General features: G+C 37.3%; 1 protein-coding gene across 1 annotated transcript in view; it reads right to left on the bottom strand.

The window, feature by feature from the left end:
- Window positions 1-3733: 3733 nt before the first annotated feature.
- Window positions 3734-22531, bottom strand: part of RNMT (RNA guanine-7 methyltransferase) — a 30136-nt gene continuing 11338 nt past the window's right edge. The window contains exons 6-11 of the mRNA XM_058556725.1: window positions 21816-21997; window positions 21145-21309; window positions 17089-17206; window positions 12959-13060; window positions 11825-11858; window positions 3734-8497 (exon numbers count right to left, since the gene is read on the bottom strand). Coding sequence (XP_058412708.1) covers window positions 8460-8497; window positions 11825-11858; window positions 12959-13060; window positions 17089-17206; window positions 21145-21309; window positions 21816-21997 — 639 coding nt within the window. The 3' untranslated portion in view covers window positions 3734-8459. The remainder of the gene's footprint in view (window positions 8498-11824; window positions 11859-12958; window positions 13061-17088; window positions 17207-21144; window positions 21310-21815; window positions 21998-22531) is intronic.

Consider the following 22531-nt stretch of genomic DNA (forward strand, 5'->3'; position numbering starts at 1 on the left):
ACCACTACACCACCAGGCCAGCCCCTGCCTTATTGTTGTTTTAAGAGTTTTTTGCATACTCTGGATACAAGTTCTTTATCACAAATATGATCTGTAAATATTTTTTTCCCATTCTGCAGGTTGTCTGTCATTTTCTCAATGGCATCTTTTAATGCACTAAGTTTTAAATTTTGACGAAGTCCAATTTATCAATTTTTTTTACTGGATGCTTTTGGTATCATATCTAAGAAATCTTTGACTAGCCCAAGGTCATGAAGACTTTTCCCTATGTTTTCTTCTAAAAGTGTTATAGTTTTAGTGCTTATATTAGGACTTGAATCCACTTTTGAGTTAATTTTTGCATATGGTGTAAGGTAAGGGTCAAAATTGTCCCACCACCATTTGTCAAAAAGACTATCCTTTCCCTTTATATCTTGGCACCTTTCTTGAAAATCAATGGACCTCAATATGAGAGTTTATTCTTATACTCTGCATTCTGTCCATGGATCTGTATGTCTATCTTTATGCTAATGCCACACTGTTTTGATTACTGTAGACTTACAGTGTAAGTTTTGAAATCAAGAAGTGTAAGTTTTGAAATCAAGAAGTGTAAGTCCTCCCACTTCGTTGTTTTAAAAAATTGTTTGCTTGATGCTGGGTCTCCTGAATTAATATATAAATTCTAGAATCAGCTTGTCAATTTCTGCAAAAAATCTTGCTGGAATTTCCATAGGGATTGCATTGAAACTATAGGTCAATTTGGGGAGATTTGCCATCTTAACAATACTGAGTGTCCCAATCCATGAACTTGGAATGTCTCTCCACTTAGATCTTCAATTTCCCTCAGCAATATTTTGTAGTTTTCGGTACACAAACCTTATACATTTTTGTTGAATTTATTCCTAAGTATTTTATTATTATTGTGAATTGAATTTTTTCTTAATCTTATTTTTGAATTGTTCATTGCTAGTACGTAGAGATACAACTACAACTTTGTATATTGATCTTGTATAATGTAACTTTGCTGAATTCATACTTCTGTGGATTTTTTAGGATTTTCTACATGTAGTTGTTTGCAAATAAAAGACAGTTTCACTTATTTTTTTTTTCCAATGTGGGTGCCTTTTCTTTTTTTCTTGCATGATTACACTGGCTAGAATTTCCAGGATAACATTAAATAGAAGTGGTGAGAGTGGACATCCTTGCCTTATTTCCGATTTTGTCTTTCATCATTAAGTATGTTGTTAGCTGTAGGTTTTTGTAGATGCCTCTTATCAGGTTGAAGAGGTTCCCTTCTATTCCAGGTTTATTGAGAGTTATGAAGGGTTGTTGGATTTTTGTAAAATACTTTGTCTATTGAAATGATCATGTGGTTTTGTCCTTTATTTTATTAATATGGAGTGTTATATTAATTGATTTTCAGACGTTAAACCATCTTCGCATTACTGGAATAAATCCTACTTAATTATGGTGTATAATCCTTTTTATATGCTGCTGGATTCCGTTTCCTAGTATTTTGTCAAGGACTTTTTAATCTATATTCATAAGAGATATTGGTCTGTAGTTTTCTTTTCTTGTGATGTCTTTTCCTGCCTTTGGTATCAGGGAAATAGTGGCCTCATAGAATGAGTTGGGAAGTGTTCCCTCCTCCTCTACTTTCTGGAAGAGTTTGTGAAGAATTGGAATTATTTCTTTTTAAAATATTTGACAGAAATCACCAGTGATGCCATCTGGGCCTGAGTTTTTCTTTGTGGGAAGATTTTAAAGTACTAATTCAATTTCTTTACTACTCAGATTCTCTTATTTCTTCTGGAGTCACAGTTTCAGTATTTTGGGTCCTTTTGTCTTTACAGGAATTTGTCCATCTTAAGTTATCTAATTTGTTGACATCAAATTGTTTATATTATTTCCTTATAATCCTTTTAAATTTTATAAACTTGATAGTGAATTCCTCTCATTCCTCATTTTGGTAATTTTTCTTTTTTTATAGTCAGTCTAGCTAACAGTTTGTCAATTTTGTTGATCTTTTTAAAGAACTAAGTTTTTTATTTCATTGATTTTCTCTATTGTTTCTGTCTTCTATTTCATTGATTTCCACTCTAACCTTTATTTCCTTCCTTCTTCTTGCTTTGACTTTATTTTGCTATCCCTGCACTCCTCCCCTCCCCCCTCCCGCCTAGTATTTAAGTGGAATCTTAGGTGATTGACTTGGGATCTTTCTTTCCTTTCTCAATATAGCTGTTCATTGCTATAAATTTCCCTCTAAGCACTGCTTTAGCTTCATCCCATACATCCTGATGTTTTTATTTTCATTCAGCTCAAAATATTTTCTGATTTTCCTTGTGATTTCTTCTTGGACCTATGGGTTATTAAAGAAAGTTTTTTGGTTTAATTTCCAAATATTTGTGGATTTCCCAAATTTTCCTTCTGCTGCTGGTTTCTAATTTGATTCTATTGTGGTAAGAAAAATACTTTGAATGATTTTAATCCTTTTAATTTTTTTGATATTTGTTCTATGTTCTATCCTGGAGAATATTTCATGTACACCTAAATAGAATGTATATTTTGCTGTTGTTGGGTGATGTGTTCTATAGATGACATTGAGGTTAAGTTGGTTGATAGGGTTGTTCAAGCTTTTAAATCCTTGCTGCTCAGGGTTATCTTATAAGAACATAAAATAGATGACCTCATTCATATAATCCTCTTGTTGGGAAAAGGCTTTCCATCAACCTTGGAATAATATCCAGATTTCTTCCCACTCCTGCCTAACTCGATGTATTCATCACGTAGCACCCTTCACTTTGCTCAAGTAACTCAATTAACAAGCTAAAGCTACTCTTGTCTCCTGTTACTGATATCAAGATTCATTATAAAGATATAATTAAGATAGTGTGGTATTGGTGCAAGGGCAAACAAGCTGACCATTGGAACAGAATACAGAAACAAACCCATACATATATGATCACCTTATACATGACAAAGGTGAAAAACTGTGGTATAGTGGGGAAAGGATGGTTTTTCTCAATAAATGGTACTAGGGCAGCTGGAAATCCATAACAGAAAACTTCTACCTTAAACCCTATCTCACACTATTAACAAAAATCAATTCAGTAAGATTTCAGAGTGAAAGGTAAAAAAAAAAAAAAAAAAGATTTTAGAAGAAAATACAGAACACCTTCATGATCTTGGAGTAGAAAAAGATTTCTTAAGCAAAATATGCCAACTATGAAGGAGAACATTGGTATATTGTACTATATTAAGAGCTTCTTTTCATCAAATATGTTCTCATAACGCAATACATTCAACAAAGGACTTGTACCCAGAATAGATATATTTTTAAAAACCAACAAGTCAATAAAAAAGATAGTCCACCCAACAGAAAAACTGGCAAGAACTTGAACAGATAATTCATGAAAGGACAATCAAAGGCCAATAAACATATGAAAAGTGCTCAATCATGTTAATAATCAGTGAAATGAAAACTAAAACCCCACTAAGATACAGCTACATGCCTGATAGAACAAAATAAAAAAGACTGACACTACTGAGTGCTGGCAAAAGTGTGGGGCAACTGGAACTTCGGAAAACTCTTTGGCAGTATCCACTAAAGTTGAACATAACGTACATACTATGACACTACAATTCCACTCCTAGGCAGAAATGACTACCTATGTGCACCAAAATTCATATACTAAAATATTTGAAGCAGTACTATTGATAATAGTTTCCAAACTGGGAATGAACCAAACATCCATCAGATAAATAATACGTGGTTTATTCACACAGTGGAATACTATACAGTCATGAGAATAAACCATGTACAATTACATGCAACAAAAATCTCATAAACATAATGTTGAGAGAATAAGCCAGATACAAAGGAATATATACTGTTTGATTCCAATCATGTAATGTCCAAAAACAGACAAAATTCGTCTATGCTCTTAGATGTCAGGATAGTGGTTACCTTTGGGGAGGTAGTAACTGGAAGGGAGCATGAGGGGAGCTTCTGGGGTACTGGTAATATTGTTTGTTGATCTGGGTGGTGACTGTATGCATGTGTTCTATTTGTTAAAAATCACTAACTTGTTTGTATATATGTTACACTTCAGTAAAAAGTTAAAACAAAATGATTTGCCTCTACCTGAGTAATCAGCTCAAACTGAAGAAATAATTTCTTTTCTCTTGGCCTCTTCCCTTGGCTACACTCTCTCAACTCCTAACTGCCACTTCTAAAAGGTGAGGGTGAGAGGAGATTCCACCACCAGCCCCCTCCCCACGCCAGTTAACATACAGACTACATTTGCTACAGGTCTGGTTACTAAAGGAGCAGGTCTACCAAAATGTGAAATCCAAGTCTATCTTCCCCTCCTGCCTGTTGACTATTCACTTTTTACCTCCTCCCCTAGTAAACTCAAGTGCCCTCCTGCTCTCTCTGCCTCACAGCCTCTCACTCAGGAGTAAATCTTCCTCTCAGGGAACATTGAAACAAGTATCTAAGTTTTAAACCAAAAAGATGTAGCTCCAATAGTTAACATTTCAAGCCCATGTAGTGGATCAGCGAGGAGTCATTTGGGCCTTTCTAACACTCCTGGAGGTAAATAACATGCAATTGGAGTGCAGGCCTGACTTGGGGGATATGGGGTGCTCAAATCCTGGCTCTGCCCTGGGCAAGTTTGTATCCTGTGCCTTGGTTTCCTCATCATTAAAATAGGGATAATGGTGTTTACCTCATACAGTTGTTACAAGGATCAAAATGAGTTAACATATATAAAACATTTAGAAAAGTGATTGACATAAGGTAGGAGCTTAATAAATATTAGCTGTCAACTTGGCTTTATCCAAGGTATGTTGTCCCCAAGGACGCATCGTACAGGATGAGTCCAGGGAGCAGAGAGGGCTTTGGGGCCGACACAAAAGTCTCCCCAGGCAAACTGAGGAGAGTATTCCTGGAAGTCCACACTTGCTCAGTATTGCAGTGAGGAACAGGCACACATGCTTCAGGGCTAAATGGAAGTGGAGGAGAAATGGAGAAGAATGCAGGTGAAGAGGTGACTGTCCTCCAACCTCCATCCCCTATATATCTGCTAAATAAGTCTATCACTAAATAAGTGTAGCAGTCATTGCATTGACTGCCTTCAAATAATCAGGAATGTTGCTCTGTCAGAGGGTGGGGAAATGAAGAAACTTCTCACCAGGTGTAGTACTCCACATAACCGCAGCTAGGGAGGTGGTGACATCATATACCTATGCTTCCTATTGACCAAAGGACCAGTAAAAGCAACAGGTATTTTGGTACAACTTATATTATAGGGCCCTGGTCCCTGGAAATGACCTCTACTTTGAAGACCCTTAAGAAATCTTGGCAGTGACTGGCTCACGATACATACAAAGCCTGAGGTAGACAACGAAAAGTTTATCATCAATGAAAAACAACGTTCAGTAGCTAGAATATTCATACTGGCATTTTCTCCCGTAAGGGAGACCTATCCAAGAAACCAAATCTTGATTAGAAGGATACTTGAAGACATTTCAAAATAACATAATGGCAAGAAGCTAAGACAAGCTGAAGAATAAATTCCCGAAAGAGATAATGGGACTGGAGATCTGGACATCTGGTAGCTAGCTGACAATGCTTTTTCTGCCTCTCCATTGCTGATCAACATTGCACTCTGCTTCAAAGCCCATCTCACTTTATACACCTCTGCTCTGATGCCCTACTAATGCTATTAACACAAATTTAGACAGCAGTCATATTTCCTCACCTTCCAAGTTTGGGGAGGGCGTAGGAAACTCTGTATGATAATCCACCTTTCAGAGTCATTACACAGATTAGTTCATAGAAGCCAAAGTATCTAATCAATGCCTTCTCTCCCTGAAGGCAAATTTCTTCCGAGAGTCACATTAGAACCAGAGGCTTGGAGGGCACTGAAAGAGCAGAGTCACTAACCACAGGCTTGCTGCAGTCTGCAGGTTAGGAGACCTCCCCTTTGGATGCAGCTGAAAATGGCCAGTTTCTCTTCCCAAACACTGTAGCTATGTAGTGCCTTTCCTGTAGTATATTCTAGCCCCAAAGAATTCAGTTTGAGCATTCTTAGTTCTACCAGAATCCAGCCTAGATCAATCCTCCCAATCTCAGGCTGTGTCCTTTCCACAAATGCCTGATTTGATCCTTATTTCTATTTTTATCCTTGGAGGACAAACTGAATGACATGTCTGGGAGTGCCCGGCAGTCACTCCCGTGAACCTCTTACACCAGTGACCTGACAGTGCAAAGCCATGCCCCTCTTGTAACAGTTACCACAAGTCTTGAACGGAAAATCACCAAATATTTAGACTGCACGTGTGCTGGCGGGGGGTGGGGAGTCCTACTCGCGTTTACCTTGGTGATAGGAGATGGTGGGCAGGGGCCATCTTTTCCTAACAGTTCTTCTTGAGTCACTGCCCAGACACTTAACTGCAGCAATGAGACATCGAGGAGTGGAGGGAAAAGCAGAGATGGCAATGAGGCCAACAAAGCTCAAACGAAACGGCAACTGCCGGAACTCTGCACCCTCTGAGCATGGCTCCGCGCCTCTCCTGCACACACAACACCTTCCTCAGACCCCTGAGCCCTGCCTGATCCTTTCAGGCTCTCTCTGCTCCTTTCTACCCACTGAAGGCCCTGGAGACTCCACCTTCCTTTTCTCCCTGCTTTGTATTATCACCAATTACTCCATCCTTTGGGGGAGTCTTCTCTCTCCCAAATTATCCATGGAGTGGAAAGAGCAGAAAGAGGCTAAAAATGTTTTATTACTTGCTTAAAATTAATTAAGACCATTAAACGAGAATAGAGATAGGAAATAATAAAGAAGCTTTTCATACTCTACTGAACTATCAAAAATACTTCCTGGCACTTCACCCAGAACTAAAACGAGCCTGGATATGTTAACACTAAGACCCCATCATTAGCTAGCTAACAGCAGCCACCCTAGTCCGAAGTACTATTATTTATTTCCCCGAATGACTTATGGCAAACCACCACTAAGGCAAAAAGACTTAATTTTTGTAAACTGGTAACAGTTTGGAGATTGACAGATTGCAGAATCAACAGAAATGAACAGAAATTAGGTAACTCGTGTTCTCTTGCTAAAAGATTAGCTACTCTAATACCACGAACAATCAACACATATAAACGAATTAAGAGACTATACTTTTCAAACACTCTGGATAATTATAGAAAACAATGTGTTTTAAATATGCCTTAAATAAATGATTTTTAAAAGAATACGTAATAATTGCTCTGCTTTGCTCTTTAAGTTTTTCACTACATCTAAAAACTGGCAAGTTTCCTAAATGGTGACATAAAGTGAGGACAAGAGCTCACCTAGGTGTCAGTTTTGGAAGAACAGTCAAGCAAGGAGCCAAGGCTGACAATTTTAACAGTTCCAAAATGGCAAATACAAATTCTGAATGGTGATGAGACTCTGGATCCTACTGTGCAAAGTATGATATTGTAATAGAGGAAAAGAAACTGCTTCTTTCTGGGCTGAAGGGGGTAACAGGTCTACAGCACGTGGCGCCAGAAACCGAGACGGAACATCGGGGAGAATTAACCTGAAGTCTGTTCGCTTCCTTCACAGTCACATCCTCCTATTGCAGTTCCATATACAAATCTGACGAAAATGTGCAACAGGTTTATGGGAGAGGTTTTCATGAAATCTTAAGAAACACAACTACAGCATTTTTGTTCAATGAAGAAAGGTAAATCTGTCTAATTACATTCTTGATACCTAGAACATTAATTGCTATGGTGGGAAATTCTTAAGAGAAAACTCCCCAAATCCAAAACAATTCTATGCTGGCATCTAAAATGTTCTATACAGTTCCAGAATTGCATCATATTAGCTAAGAAAGTATTATTTATAACAAAATGTAATAACTGGCTAAAATTCTAGACAAATAACTTTTACAACCATCTAAAATTTAGTTTTGAACTTATAACTTTAGCAATACATAGTGAACACCTACATTCAATTGTACAGAACACAATCCACTTAATCTTGAAAAACACTATATAACAAAACTACGGAAATGAGCACATACACCTGCAAATCAGTATGCTCCCTCATCAATTTTATAACTGTAATAAATTTAATACTGTAAACAAACACTGAACAAACCAGAACACTGTGGAAAAAGTTCAGCGGCTTTAACAAGTCATATTATAATTTTTATGAGCTGAGAGAGTAGAGGCAAATGGAATTCTTAGAACATTACTTAAAAATAGATTTTTAAAGACAAAGGTCCCAACTTATTCTTATATACACACACAAAAGTTCATCTGTCACAGACAGCAAATGTTGAATTTATACACTGGAGTTTCTGGCAGCATCCTGCACATTTAGAATAATTAAAATAAACAAATGGAAAGTTGTCAAATCTATCTAAGATGGATCATAAGATGGAATACAGCTGTTCTGGTGCTACTGCGTATGTGCTCACTGCTGCTTCTCAAATGCAAAAACCAAGTAAATACCTAAAAAGAAAATAAATAAATGTTAGAGTTTGGTTTCTCATATCCTCAGAGTAAACAGAACAATAATCTCAGTCCTATTTGTAATTTGGTGAAAATTCTTAGGCTCTCAAGCAGCTTTTGAAGAGGAAAAATCCCATTATTTCTATGGGTTCCTCAATTATTTTAAGTCATATTTAAGCAGATATGGGATTATATATGTTCACCTGAAAACAAATATTCACTTACTGTAATACTCAGTGACATCACAGACCTTGAGAAAACCTATTCAACAGCTCTAAAAATCTCTAAAAAGTCTGAGATTAGCAAATTTAAAAGCATAGAACCAAGGAAAACTAAAACTAAAAAAATCTTATGATTTAATTCTTTTCACCTGAAGCGAGACAGGTAGACTAAGTACACTACTATGAGTACCACTGGCAGTGGGACTCTAAGTTTTCTATATAGAAAAACTAAGAAGAAGAATTTTAAGGAACATATAGTATGCATGTTAAAATTCATCCAATTATCCAATTGTGTTGTAGGGCCTGGTAAGGAAAGTGAGCCAAAAGCCACACAATAATCAATGCTTAGATATATTATTTTTCTGGCCTCAATAGTGATATTCCTGCACATATGCAGCCCCAAGAGTACTCTCCCTTAAACGAGGTTTCCTGCTTTGATGTGTGTTCACTCAAAGACATCTAAATGTGTCTATGGTTCCCCAATCTGAATCACACTGAAGATCAAACCTATTATATTTTCCAATAAGATACCAACAGACTTCATGGTAAGAAAATACCTAAAAAGATGACAAATCCTCAAAACATCACAAGGATGTTCAGGGTGTGCGCTAGAATATTCAACCAGCGAGTCAAGAAATAGGCCACGTAACTTGGAGTTCTTGCTTCCTGAGTTAACTTTTGAATAGGGGATAGATGAATGACTGCTTGCAGACCATGTAACCGCCTCCCGATCCTTCAGGTTTGTGCCCTTCCAACCCAACCTGTACAGGACCACCATACCAGTCTTTCCAAACTACTACACTGGTCATGCTGTTCTCTGCTCCCTATCTGCTAGATCCTGATTTCTTTTAGGAGAAATGAAACATGGCTGGCAGTATAGGAAATAGATGGGCAGAAAAAAGGCAGAGTAATCTGTAGATTCTTCCAAAGGATAAGGAAGTAGGGAATAAGGAAATGAAGCAGTCTAAAGCATTCACAAGTTTGTCACGAGACTTAGGAGAGGCCGGCATTACTTAGCTTGCCCTGTACTCCAAGGGCTCTTTCTCTAGTCCAACCCAGCCAAACCCACCCCAAACACACCTATGTCCTGCAAGCAACCAGATAGTCCTGTCCTGTCCTAATCTAGGGTCATTTGAAACCACTGAGAAACAGTGTCTGATTTCAGAGAAGCAATTAGTAACTTTCTTTCCTTTCTAACTCAAACATTCTGAAAGTCTCACTCATTATATAAAATGCCTTCTGTGCAGGCATTTCAATTGGCATTTAAAGAAACAAATCTGAACCATTTCTAAAAGCAAATCAGCAACAATTTCCTACCTTCCTTTCACATTTAAAGCATCTTCTAGAGAAGCAGCAGGCTCTGGTAATAAGAGCTTAATGATTAGACCAGTAGGAGTTTAAAATATAGCTTCTTACACTTATTAAACTGTGACACCAGGCAAGATACTCTCCTGCCCACGAAGTCCTCCAGTTTAGAATAGTGTAACTCACCAAAGAGCAGGCTGATCTCGAACGCTAGATCCTGACTGCAGTTTGGCTATTGCTCCTTTCCTATTGCTTTTCACATCTCTAATCCATCTCTTCCTCAACTGACTGGGGCCATGTAATTCTCCATCTGCATGTTATCACTAAAGTCCACATTTAATATAAAAACATAGCTCTAAGTCATAACCAGTACCACCATCACAACCTTTGACCAAAGTTGTTTTCCTCTCACAGTACTCTGGGACTGGCGGGATATCTAAGATAGCTCCCCATCTCCACTCTAGCAAAAGTAATGAAATGCATAGGTTTACACACACATTTCTCAGTTTGTCAAAGAAGATTATGTCTATAATATATTCTCCGATCCCATTTCTACTAAGGGTACCAATATTGTGAGACAAATAGGCTTAAAACGTTGGCCCTGTTTGTCTTCTTTCCTCTTCCTCTCTATCCAATTCAGCAAGTCCTAAGAAATTTTCCTTTCACATGGGCTTCCAGGAGGCCATGGTTATGAGTATGGACCACCTGCGTTAGCTCTGTGACCTTAGCCAAGTTATTTAACTGCTTTCTCATCTGTGAAAAGGAGATATAATAAACAGTAGTCTACTTATAAAGCTGTGAGAATTAAATGAGTTAAAACAAATGAAAAGCTTATGAAAAGCTTAGAATGGTCCCTGGGCACATGTTAAACACTCAATAATATCAACTATTATTATTTCTCAGATTTCACTAGTTTTTATTAATCTCTCCTTCACTTACTTTTCCCCTTATGGTAACTTTAGCACTTAAAACGGTTTGCCTAGTGGTGCATTTATTTGTGTCTACTTCTTCCATTAGATAGTACACTTCTGGAAGGCAGAGATTATAACCTGTTTCCTTTTTAGATCCAAAAGCCCTTTCACAGAACTTTACATAAATCAACTCTCAATGTTTGTCAGATGGATTGTCTTTGATTACCACTTGTGGCTTCAACGCAATCAACAAATATTTAAACGAACAGTGGGAACTATCTTTTAAGTCCTCAGGGCAACCATATAAGGGTATTAGCATCATCTTAACAGTGAGACTCTGAGAGCTGACTTCCTCAACATTCATCTACTGAAGAACCACAGGACTTCACAGATTTACCAGGCCTCTGACTTCTCTTCCAAAGACAGGTCCAGAATGTCTCTGTGTCATGCCTATTCCCAGTCACATACCTTTCTAAAATATCCTGCTCACTGCTTCTTCACTAGATGTGCTAGTATTTATTATGCCTTCACTGTCAACATCAGAGTGGCTAGAATCAATAAAATACAGGGCCTATAAGCCAAAATTTCCAATAGAAATCTGAGGTAAAGACATCAAATACAGATGGCTATGTAGTAATGAGTAGGCAACAAAAATGTTTCACAACGCTCAGGAAAGTTTATGTTTAGCAACATCCTGCATATATTTTCTCTTGGTACTAAATAGCTGTGCAAGAAAGGGGGAATTAGACATATATAGGGATTTTGTGTAAACTAAACACATACAAACAATCTAATATGTGTCAGAAAAATTCTAAAGTTTTCAGATTTTAATGATCACTTTGAAACAATCTTTGAAAATGTCAGTAAATCTACACTGATGATATACTCACTTGCAGCTTCCCATTCTGATTTACTTAAGGTTCCCTAAAATTAAAAAAACAAAGAAAATTGTAGATTGAATATAGAAGCACATATTATGCTTATTTTTCAATAATGGACAGAGGTGCCCAAATAATCCTAACTTCACTACTAATATACATACAATTTACTGTAAATATTATTGTGATCTGAATCCATAAAATGAGTCAATGAGATTAACCTTTAATGCCACCTTCTCACCACTTTTGCCCTCCTGCCAAATTCCCTCAACTACTGATTCTCAACCAAAGGGGGAATTTGAGTAGAGAGGGTATTCATGCATGTGTGTAACTGGAAAAAGCATCTATCTAATAGTTTTAACTTGGAAAACAAAAAAATAAAAAAGCCTATCTCAAACATCAAATAGCCCTGCAGGAGGGAATAAGATTCATGTGTTTTTACAAAGCAATTACAAAGTAAAGTACATATCATACAAAGGAAATAAATTATATTTAAAATAGTTATCCAAATATTAAAAAAAATTTTTGATACAGTAATATATGTGCTATTTTGCACATGCATTGACTAACAAGATATAGTGGCAATTCTAATAACTAATGTAATTTTCAGGAAGTGATGAATATAAACAATATTCTAAGATGTCAGCAGAAATGTGTTACACAAATATCTATAATTTTATTGATGACAAAGTCACAGCTACAGCTAATACCACTGTGGTACTGTTGCATTCATAATTAAAAAAATGTGAACTTCCCTGTAGAAGTCAGTGAAAATGAAAATGTAATTTTTTCCCATCTAAGTTCATGAGCTCCTCAATTTTATCTATGGAACACTGTGAGTCAGTGGTACCTAGGTTAAGATATAATGATACAGTAAGCAAACTTTCAAACTAAGCCTATAACTTTTCCCCATCTTTACTGCCTCAGATATAGCACTCCATTCTCAGTTCACTGAAGTACATTTTATTCTATATTCCATGGTTATAAAAAGTCAGCATAACTTAGGGGAAACAGACTAATGTGTATCTTATTTGTAACTCAGTGAACCTAAGAATTATAAACCAGTGAAATAATTTCCTAAGTTTCCATATAATATATGCTTTTTGTTTCATTTTCTGTAAAATATGTCAAAAAATGAAAACTTACCAAAGGTAACCTTACTTGATTGTTCTTCATGTACTTTGCTGCATGTTCATAGTCATCCACCTTCTCAGAGGCAAGTTTGGAATTCTCATTTGCAGGATATGGCTAGGGAAGCAAGTGAAATTCCTAGTTAAGATATTACATTGAAATTTACAATTCAGAATTAAATACACTAAATCACTGAAATAAAATAATTAAGCCAATAATCCCTAAGTATTACTTCAGGAATACAAACTACACATACTTTTGAAATATGAAAAAAAAATGAGTAGAGGGAATCCTCTCTTAACAAAGCAGCTATTATGGTCAACGTTGATCATAATCATAAAATATTTACTGTTGGACTAATCTGTACCATTTAATCACCACCAAGGACCACTTAGCAGCAAACACTTGCATCTCCCTGACTCCCAGACAAAGGCTTTTTCTGTTACAACACAGAGCTGAAGGAAGGTATTATCAAAAGAGTTTAATACTAATTTGAGCATTATGGTGATTTTAATAGCCATGGAAAGCATGAACAGCAATTAGAAATAATACAAGTGAAAAACTCTAGTCAACAGAGAACCCTGCAAGTTCAAGAAGATAAGAAAAATAATCCAGCCTCCAAAATACAGGCAGTCTCCATATTTCCAGAAGAATCTGAAGAAGGGCCACAAAAAAAATGCTGTGTTTTTAAGGGTATGCTGGCCAAATGTTTATTCAAATTACCTCAAGCACTAATTTTAACCCACTTTGAGAAAATCAAAATAAATTGTATAGAATATTTAATATAACTACCACCTACTCTACACAGGTTATATATTCTTTTTTTTTTTTTTAGAAGCAAGAATTTTTTATAATTTTATTTATTCTTTTATTTTTTCCCCCAAAGCCCCAGTAGATAGTTGTATGTCATAGCTGCACACCCTTCTAGTTGCTGTATGTGGGACGCGGCCTCAGCATGACCGGAGAAGCGGTGGCTCGGTGCGTGCCCGGGATCCAAACCCGTGCCACCAACAGCAGAGCGCGCGCACTTAACTGCTAAGCCATGGGGCCGGCCCGAAGGTTATATATTCTTGTTTTTTTTTTTAATAATTTTATTTATTTATTTTTTTTCCCCCAAAGCCCCAGTAGATAGTTGTATGTCATAGCTGCACATCCTTCTAGTTGCTGGATGTGGGACGCGGCCTCACCATGGCCAGAGAAGCGGTGCGTCGGTGCGGGCCCAGGATCCGAACCCGGGCCAGCAGTAGCGGAGCGCGCGCACTTAACTGCTAAACCACGGGGCCGGCCTGGTTATATATTCTTTATAATTCTTTTCTTTGTCTTATTACAACAAACCAGCTACCAAGGAACCACCTTAGACCTAGAGCATCCTGATGAATTTTTTTTTTTTTTTTTTTTGTGAGGAGGACTAGCCCTGAGCTAATATCCAATGCCAATCCTCCCCTTTTTTGTGGGGGAGTTTGGCCCTGGGCTAACATCTGTGCCCATCTTCCTCTACTTTATATGGGATGCCACCACAGCATGGCTTAACAAGCAGTGTGTCGGTGTGCGCCCGGGGTTCCGAACCTGGGAACCCTGGGCCGCCAAAGCAGAGCATGTGTACTTAACCGCTGTGCCACCAGGCCAGGCCCACCCTGATAAATTTTTAAGAAAATGATCCAGGAACGTCTACTTTGCTATTTTCTTCTTCCCTTTTCTTTATAAATATCCTACAATAAGCTGAGGCATTAGAAATTTAGCTGCTTACTGTTTAAAAAGCATTGGCTTTTTGCACTTCCGTGTTGTTACCATTAGCAACTTTACTTTTTACTGTATCTTAACACAAAGGATATAAGAAACATCACTTATTATCACTAAATTTTTTTGAACTTTCAATCCCACATCTTATGGTTTCATCACATCACGAAGTTTCAAAACTAAAGACTGCCCAACTATTCTGTTGTAAATTTGCTCTTCAACTGGTCAATGTAAGACTCCTCCATGTGATTATTTGCCTGTCCCTGGACATCTAGTTTCTCTCCCCAACTGATCATTTTAAAAGACCAAACAACATATGATTATAAAGCTGCAGAACTGATTGTTTTTTCAAAACTTGCTAAAATGTATATCCTATTAAGTGTCTCCTCGCAAAGCCGTTACTTTTTGAGAACTGTTCCCAGGTGAGAAAAAACAAAACAGGTGTGAAGACTTGATAACTACAGTTCCTTGGCTTGCGTCTTTTCATTCTTCCTTCCCTCTGCTATGCTGCTCCAGGAGAGCAGGGCAAAGTTTTACTGGTTCTATTGCTGAAACTCTGGGCCAGCTGAAGGCTGACAGCTTTAGGAAAAGACTTCTTGTGGCAAACATCAAAAAATAGATCCATTTAAATCTCTGACCTGGATGCTAAAGGAATAGCATCCTGACTGCTCTTTCTGCCTCTGGTCTTAACACCCCTCCTACCATCCTCCATATTGCCACCTGAGTCACGTTCTCATTCTTGCTGGGTCACGTCCCCTCCTGCTCAAAGTCCTTTACACGCCTGCAAAAGTGACTTGGTGAAGAAGTGGGAAAAACCAAAGGACTTTTTCAAACTGCACACTATTATTGCTCACGTACGTCCCCAGAGAGCCACAGTAATAGGTCATATCCTCAAGGGCAGTACTGGGAGAGAAGAAAGACCAGAGAATCACTGTGCTAAAGAAATACTGAAAGTTATTAGTACTTCCTCAAACATTCCCTGCTCACTCATGCGTATCTCTCCTTACTCTTATGGTCTACCTTCTTCCCAAAAGACCCTTTTATATACTCATTGCACTTTAAATAACTGTATAATTGTACACGCAAAGCTCCATCAAGTAAAGATGACATACTAAAGGCATGTGTGTGTGTGGTGATTTATGTACACACACTTTTTCTAGTTTTACCCTCTCCCTCAAAACAAACAAAAACAATCCTCTCCTCCTAATATAAAGCAAATATAAACATTCCTAATTCTAAAATATAGGAAATATAACCAACGAAAGAATATAACATTTTAGTGATTACTGGTTTCAAGACAATTTAGGATTTAAAGAGGATCCTTCCACTCAAAATTGGGAGGCAGAGGTATGGATACAACTACAACAAGAGACTTTTGTTTGAACAACACCTATAAAAAATGAAAAAAATTTGAATGTTAATAGCCATGTGACCTTAAACCAGTCATTTATTATCTCTGAGCCTCAGACTGCCCATTCAAAAACAGGAAAGTGGCTGCTCTGCCTACTTCATAGGGTAATTATGAGGATAAATAAGAGTATACTTAAAGTACTTTAAAAAACATGCTAAATTGAATGAACTCTCTAAAGAAATTTAATGACTGTTTAATTAATATGATTCTGCTGATCAATAACAAAAAATGCTATTTTAGATCTGTCCAATTAAACACTGATCAAGGACATAAGGAAAACTAACTAATCAATGGCTGTAGACTGTGTTTAAAGCTCATATAAACTACCTTCACTGCTGCATTAGGGGAAGCAGAGAGGAACCCAGGAGTTAAAGCAGGTCTCAGGACCAATACAATCAAACAGACTGGAATCTTGCTAGATAGTCATGCAAGAACAAAATTATGGATGGTATGAACTTGTCTTGGACCCTGGCCAGGAAGGTTTTAAATTACTGATGTAACCAAAGGGCATTACTGTAAAGAAGTGGTTCGCAACTGGGGGTGATTTTGCACCCCAGTGGACATCCGGCAACGTAGAGACATTTTTGGCTATCACAGCTCGGCGCAGGGGTGCTACTAGCATGTAGTGGGTAGAGGCGAGAGATGCTATTGAACATCCTACGATGCACAGAACAGCCCCCCATAACAAAGAATTATCCAGTCCAAAATGTCAACAGTCCTGAGGTTGAGAAATCCTATTTTAAAGCAGTACTATCTAGAAAATAGAATTTGATGACAGCATCACATCATTCACTCATTCAAGTATCTACTGAGCACCCACCATTGCAAGTTCCTGTACCAAGCTCTGTCCTAGGCGCTGAAGAGTCTAGAGTAGTTATAAATAATCTGTGTAATTTATATAAATATTGAATGCCTACACAGCCTTGAAAGGAATCTCAGAAACAGCCAAACAAATTTACCATAACCTGGAGTTTTTACACCTTTTCTAAATACTTACTTCCAGGGCCTGCATTCGTTTTAACAGCATTTTATTTTCGTTGTTCTTAATCTTTTCTTCATAGAATTCCAGAAATGTTTTTTTGTAGACTAGTTTCATATTGTACTTCTTCGCCATTCTGTCCAAAAAATATTATTTAATGAAAAGGCTTCCAAAATATTTGCAATTCCTCAATAGCTTACTTTCACAAAACGGTGACATCTTCTGGGCTTAAACAAAAAAGCTACCATCACCTTTATAAATTCACAATAGGATGATGCAAAATGAATGAAGAGCAACATACCAATAACCATGCCTATAAGGAAATATGGATTTTTTTTTGAAGTGGCATGACCCTTAACTTTTTTCTTTTTTGAGCAAGATTGGCCCTGAGCTAACATCTGTTGCCAATCTTCCTCCTTTTTTCTCCCCAAAGCCCCAGTAGATAGTTATATGCCATAGTTGTACAACCTTCTAGTTGCTTTACGTGGGACGCCGCCTCAGCATGGTTTGATGAGTGGTGCGTAGGTCTGCGTCCAGGATCGGAACCAGCGAACCCCGGGCCGCGGAAGTGGAGTGAGCAAACTTAACCGCTGTGCCACCAGTGGGGGTGGGAGTAGGGGGTGGATATGCATTCTAAATCTCAATGGGTCACAGGCAGCTCTATTAACGTAACAAATAAGTCAGGAAGTAAAGAGAAAGGCTGTGAGATGGGGACTAAGAGCTATAAGGAACGCTTTTCTATTGATTCCATTTTATTTAACTTGATCCCTCACAGCAGCACTGAAAATAGCTGCCAATTTCCTTCTTAAAATATTCTCTTTCATCTCTTGGATTCTCTGACAAGATATAGTATTAGTTTTTATCCTATATCTTGGGCTGCTTCTTTGCAGTTTGTTTTATAGGTCTCTTTTAACAAACTTCTAAGTTTTAAGGTTCTGAAGATCTCTGGCCCAGAGCCTTACTCATTTTCACTTCCCTGACTACACAGCAGGCCAACAGCTATCTGTAGCTCAACTCTCTCTTGTGTCACACTCACTTATTCCACTGCTTCCTAGAAATCTCCACCAGGATATGTCACAGGCATTCTCTAACTTTCCATATCCAAGGTTGAACTCCACTAGACTGTTCTGCCAATTTTTACCATATCAGTAAATTCGTCTAATGATTCATGCCAGGAACTTCAAAGTTCTCCATGCCATCTCCCTCTCTCCTATGCCCGCTGTGTTCAACACACCACTGCTAATACTGGCTCAAGACAAGATTGACATAAGGGAAGCCATATTGTAGAAAAGAAACTTTATTGTAGCTTTGAATGACCTCTGCCTAACTAATCCAGCTGGATATGCGCCCTCCAGGAGATTTAACTGCTCTGTAGATTTTACAACCCTTGATTGTACATGTACCTCCCAGTTGTGATAAGATGATAACTTTGTTCTTTTGAGTTCCTTAGGAATGTGATGACCCCCAAACAGAGAGTCTATGCTGATAGTCATCATCAGTGAAAACTGAAAGATCTGCTGTCGCACTCCCAGTCTGTAACACCAGAGGGTCAACATTCCTAACCACCCTCCCACCCCATAACCCACTGGCCTATGTAACTGCTGTAAGATTTTGTGCCCCCTTAAGATAGTTATTTGAGACATTAGTTGGCCATCTTCCCCCTTGTTAGCAAGCTGTAATAAACTGCCCTTTCTTTTCCACCATCTTGCCTCTTGACGACTGGCTTTTGTCTCGCGGCGAGCAGATCGTGTCCTTTGTGCGGTAACACTACGTCCTCTCCATTTACCTATAAAATGTACTTCAAATAGGTCCACTTCTCATCTCTTCACTGGCCCACCATCCTGCTTCAATCACCACCACCACCAGGCTGTAGCACTTTGCTTGTTTCCCTGCTTCTATTCTTACTCTCCTTCAATGAATTTTCCAACTGCAGCCAGATTAAGCCTTTCAAAAATAAATGTGTGACTTCTCTCCTTTCCACCCTTCACTGTTTCTTCAGCACACTTAGGACACAATTCAAAAGCCTTTAATATGGCCTCTAAGGCACTCATTTATAACGAAATGCTGCCTCATCCTGAACCACCTGGCCCTTATTCCTTAAGACCCAGTCACAATGGTTTTCCTTCAGCTCCTTGAACTAGCCTAGCTCTTTCCACTTCAGGGCCTTCACACATACTGCCCCTTATGCCTGAACAGTCTCCCTTCCAGGCTTCAATGGCCAACTCCTAGTTATCCTTTAGATGTTGACTTAAACAACACTTCTTCGCAGGTAGCTTCCTTAAATCCTTAATTACATTAGGTCTCCCTGTTATACTCTGGTTTTTTTCCCCCACTGCATTTGCCAAAGTTTATAATTATGTATCTGTAGGCAACATGAGGGAGCCTAGGGATGATTTCAGGAAGCAGGTAAAGGAGGAGAGGAAGAAAAGAGGAAAAAACTCTGAAAGGGTACATGAGAGAGCTTGTGAGGTGACAGCTGAGGGGACAGGGTGAAGGAAAATATGTGAAGGCCACTGGGATTTGTATGTGAGAGGCATATGTAAGGCAGGATTCCTTGTAATTTGAATTAGCCCTCCTTAGAAAGATAACGTGAGTAAAGATACAAGTCTCTTCTATTCTAGGCAGTTCATTTTCTATTCTAGGCAGTTCATTTTCTATCATAAATCTCCAAAATAAGGCTTTAGAAATGAAATCAAGTTTTACACCTAAGAAATACCATAATTACGAAGAACAGAGACTCAATTTGACCAATGTGAATAGGTTTGCCATATAAAAGCTAATTACACTTTTGTTCAGTTTAATGAAATGGCAAAAGGGCCACCTCAAAATCCCTAAACACTTTCAGATGCTGTCTCACTGAATGAATACCTGTTTCAATAAATACTTTTTAAAATATTTAGATATTAAAGTGATGATTCATGACTATACATTTATCAACATTAGGCAATTTAAAGCAGAAAAGATTGCTGGTGCTTGCTTCGCATTTAAAAAAATTTCATTTTATTCTTTATCTTTTTGGGTATGTTCAAATCACCAACTTTGATAACCAAAAACACCAAGCTAAATACTAAACATAATACTAAAAACGTTTGTTTTATTTCTTCTTTTATAAAGTTGAAGAGCAATAACATTCCCCAAAAGTTTACTAATTTTAAGGAAAAAAATGTGATTTAAATTTGTTAATTTTATAGTTTACATTTATAAATTGTGTATAGTATTTTCCTCATGTTCAGTCACATGCTACTTAATTTTCTCATATTATTGTATAAAATTTTTATGTATTGTAGAACTCCTAAAAATTCTATACTTATAATTTTACAAGCTGACAGAGACACAATTCAAATAATTACCAACCAAAAACAAGCAGAAAATAAAGTTCTTATTTTTCCTCAATTAAAGACTTTTGTTTTTAAAAAGCAGGAAATCAAGTTCAGCCAACTGTGACCTGGCCTACATTTCAGGCGGCTCTTCCACTCTGCCTATCACGGAAACCCCCAAGGCCAAGATGTCTCAAAAGGCCTTGAAGCTCCACCTGATGACGACTGCCCCAACCTTCCTGGTGTCCTGGGTTTGCCAGGACTTCTAGGAATTCAGGTGCATGAGTGAATACACTCCTGCATCAGGATTTTATTATCAACATTGCCTGTGAGACACAGGCAATTTCAAAGCTATAGTGAAATGTGAAACAACTTTTAATACCTATCCCTGTTAAAAGGAGGATGTGTGCTTTATGAAGACTCATTTTATATTACCAAAGGTACTAACAGTTACTTAAAAAAAAAAATCTGCTGTTATTTGCAATGTCAGGTATTTTCTGCCATAAGTTGAAGGCAATAGGCTCCCTTTCTTACCTACAGGATAAAATAATTCCAGGAATGAGAGAAAGCTAAAGTAAGGCTGTAAGAGACCTACAGCACCAACCCTGTATTTGAGGTTAGTCTTTCTTTTAGAAGGCTATACCTTTTCTTTAGGTCCCATTTAAAATACAGAATAAATAGAAATACTGAGTTTTTTTTCCTTTTCTTTCTCTCCTAAAGCAAAAAGAGAATAGTAACAGATTAATGACATTCTTACTCATTTAGCAATGGAAAATAGACCAAGAATTCAGGGACATCCACAACACCTTCCAAGTTGAAGTCATATTTGCAGCCAAATAAAGGATAATCTCCTTTCTTCTGAAATTTCACAGTATATATTTCATTTCCAAATGATTCTGTTTCTGAAGCTTCAAGGCGTCTTCTATAAAGGTTATCCCCAAACCAAAATAAAAAGATTAAAATTATTAGCTCAGTCTTATTTCAATCAGATTATGCATGTGAAAAAACTACAAGATGCAATTTTAAAGACACTTGATTAACTTTTTAATTGGATTTGAGCTACTTTTAAGAAGCAATATACTACAAGATCATTAACAATCTCACTAATAAAATTAGGCTGGAAGTAGGTTTCATTATCATGACAGCTGCTAAGTCTGCCTCGGTATCTGATCTGGAGTTTGTCTAGCACTATAACCTCTGGCTCCACGTAACGTCAGTCTCCAACTTACACACCAAGATGTTTTAAAGGTTCATCTGAAAATCTGTTTTTTGAACTTAAATTTTGAGTATCTACTCAAATACATTATCAATGCACTCAGCCCTGAGGAGATCAACATGGCATGTTTTATAAACTCTATTTCTGATATACATTTACTACTTCAAAATAAGCTTAATTCTGAGTATTTTATAAACCACGAAAGTACTTACATCAGTTCAAAGCTATTGGGAGTAGTACCAATAAAATAGCCTCCAGGGCTCAGTCTCTCACAAGCATTTCTGAGCATCATGTCAGCCTGCTCATAGGACTCAAATGAGTAATGACAGACAAACTGACAACTGCAGATGTCAAAGCACATTTTTGGGTCATGAAATTTGTCAATCAAAAGTTCCTGAAACAAATTAAAATAGGTCAAGACTTTGAAGTTAACTGCAACACAAAAACATTTTAGTAAATTAATTTCTAGAATTAGCATCCTTAAAAGTAGACATGCCCTTCCACAACCTATCCTTTCTCTCATTATGTATAATAAAGGTCATAAAGTAATCATTCATTCTGGTTCAATAAAATTTGATTCCCATTTTCAGAGTAATTTTAAAAACTTAGGGATTCCAAAATCATGTTAAAAAATATATCAATCAAATATGACATTTAAAGGAGTTCATCTTTTTATTTGTCTTGACTTGAAAGCTAAAGTAAAATGATGTTGAACAATAACTTGGGTTAAAAGAAAACACAAAGCTGTCCTTGGGAACATTTTTTAAGAATGCAAAAGTGTTTTTAAAGGTTTCCAACGTTCTAGCAGTATACTATCCCTTTTCCTTCTCACTTTCACGACTGGAAACAAAATGTGTAGGATTAAAGGTATCTATAATAGTTTAATGAGTCAGACAGATAAAGAACATCAAGCTCAAGGTGAGACTTT

Source organism: Diceros bicornis, chromosome 16 (genome assembly GCF_020826845.1).
Source record: "Diceros bicornis minor isolate mBicDic1 chromosome 16, mDicBic1.mat.cur, whole genome shotgun sequence".
Classification (NCBI taxonomy): Eukaryota; Metazoa; Chordata; class Mammalia; order Perissodactyla; family Rhinocerotidae; genus Diceros; species Diceros bicornis.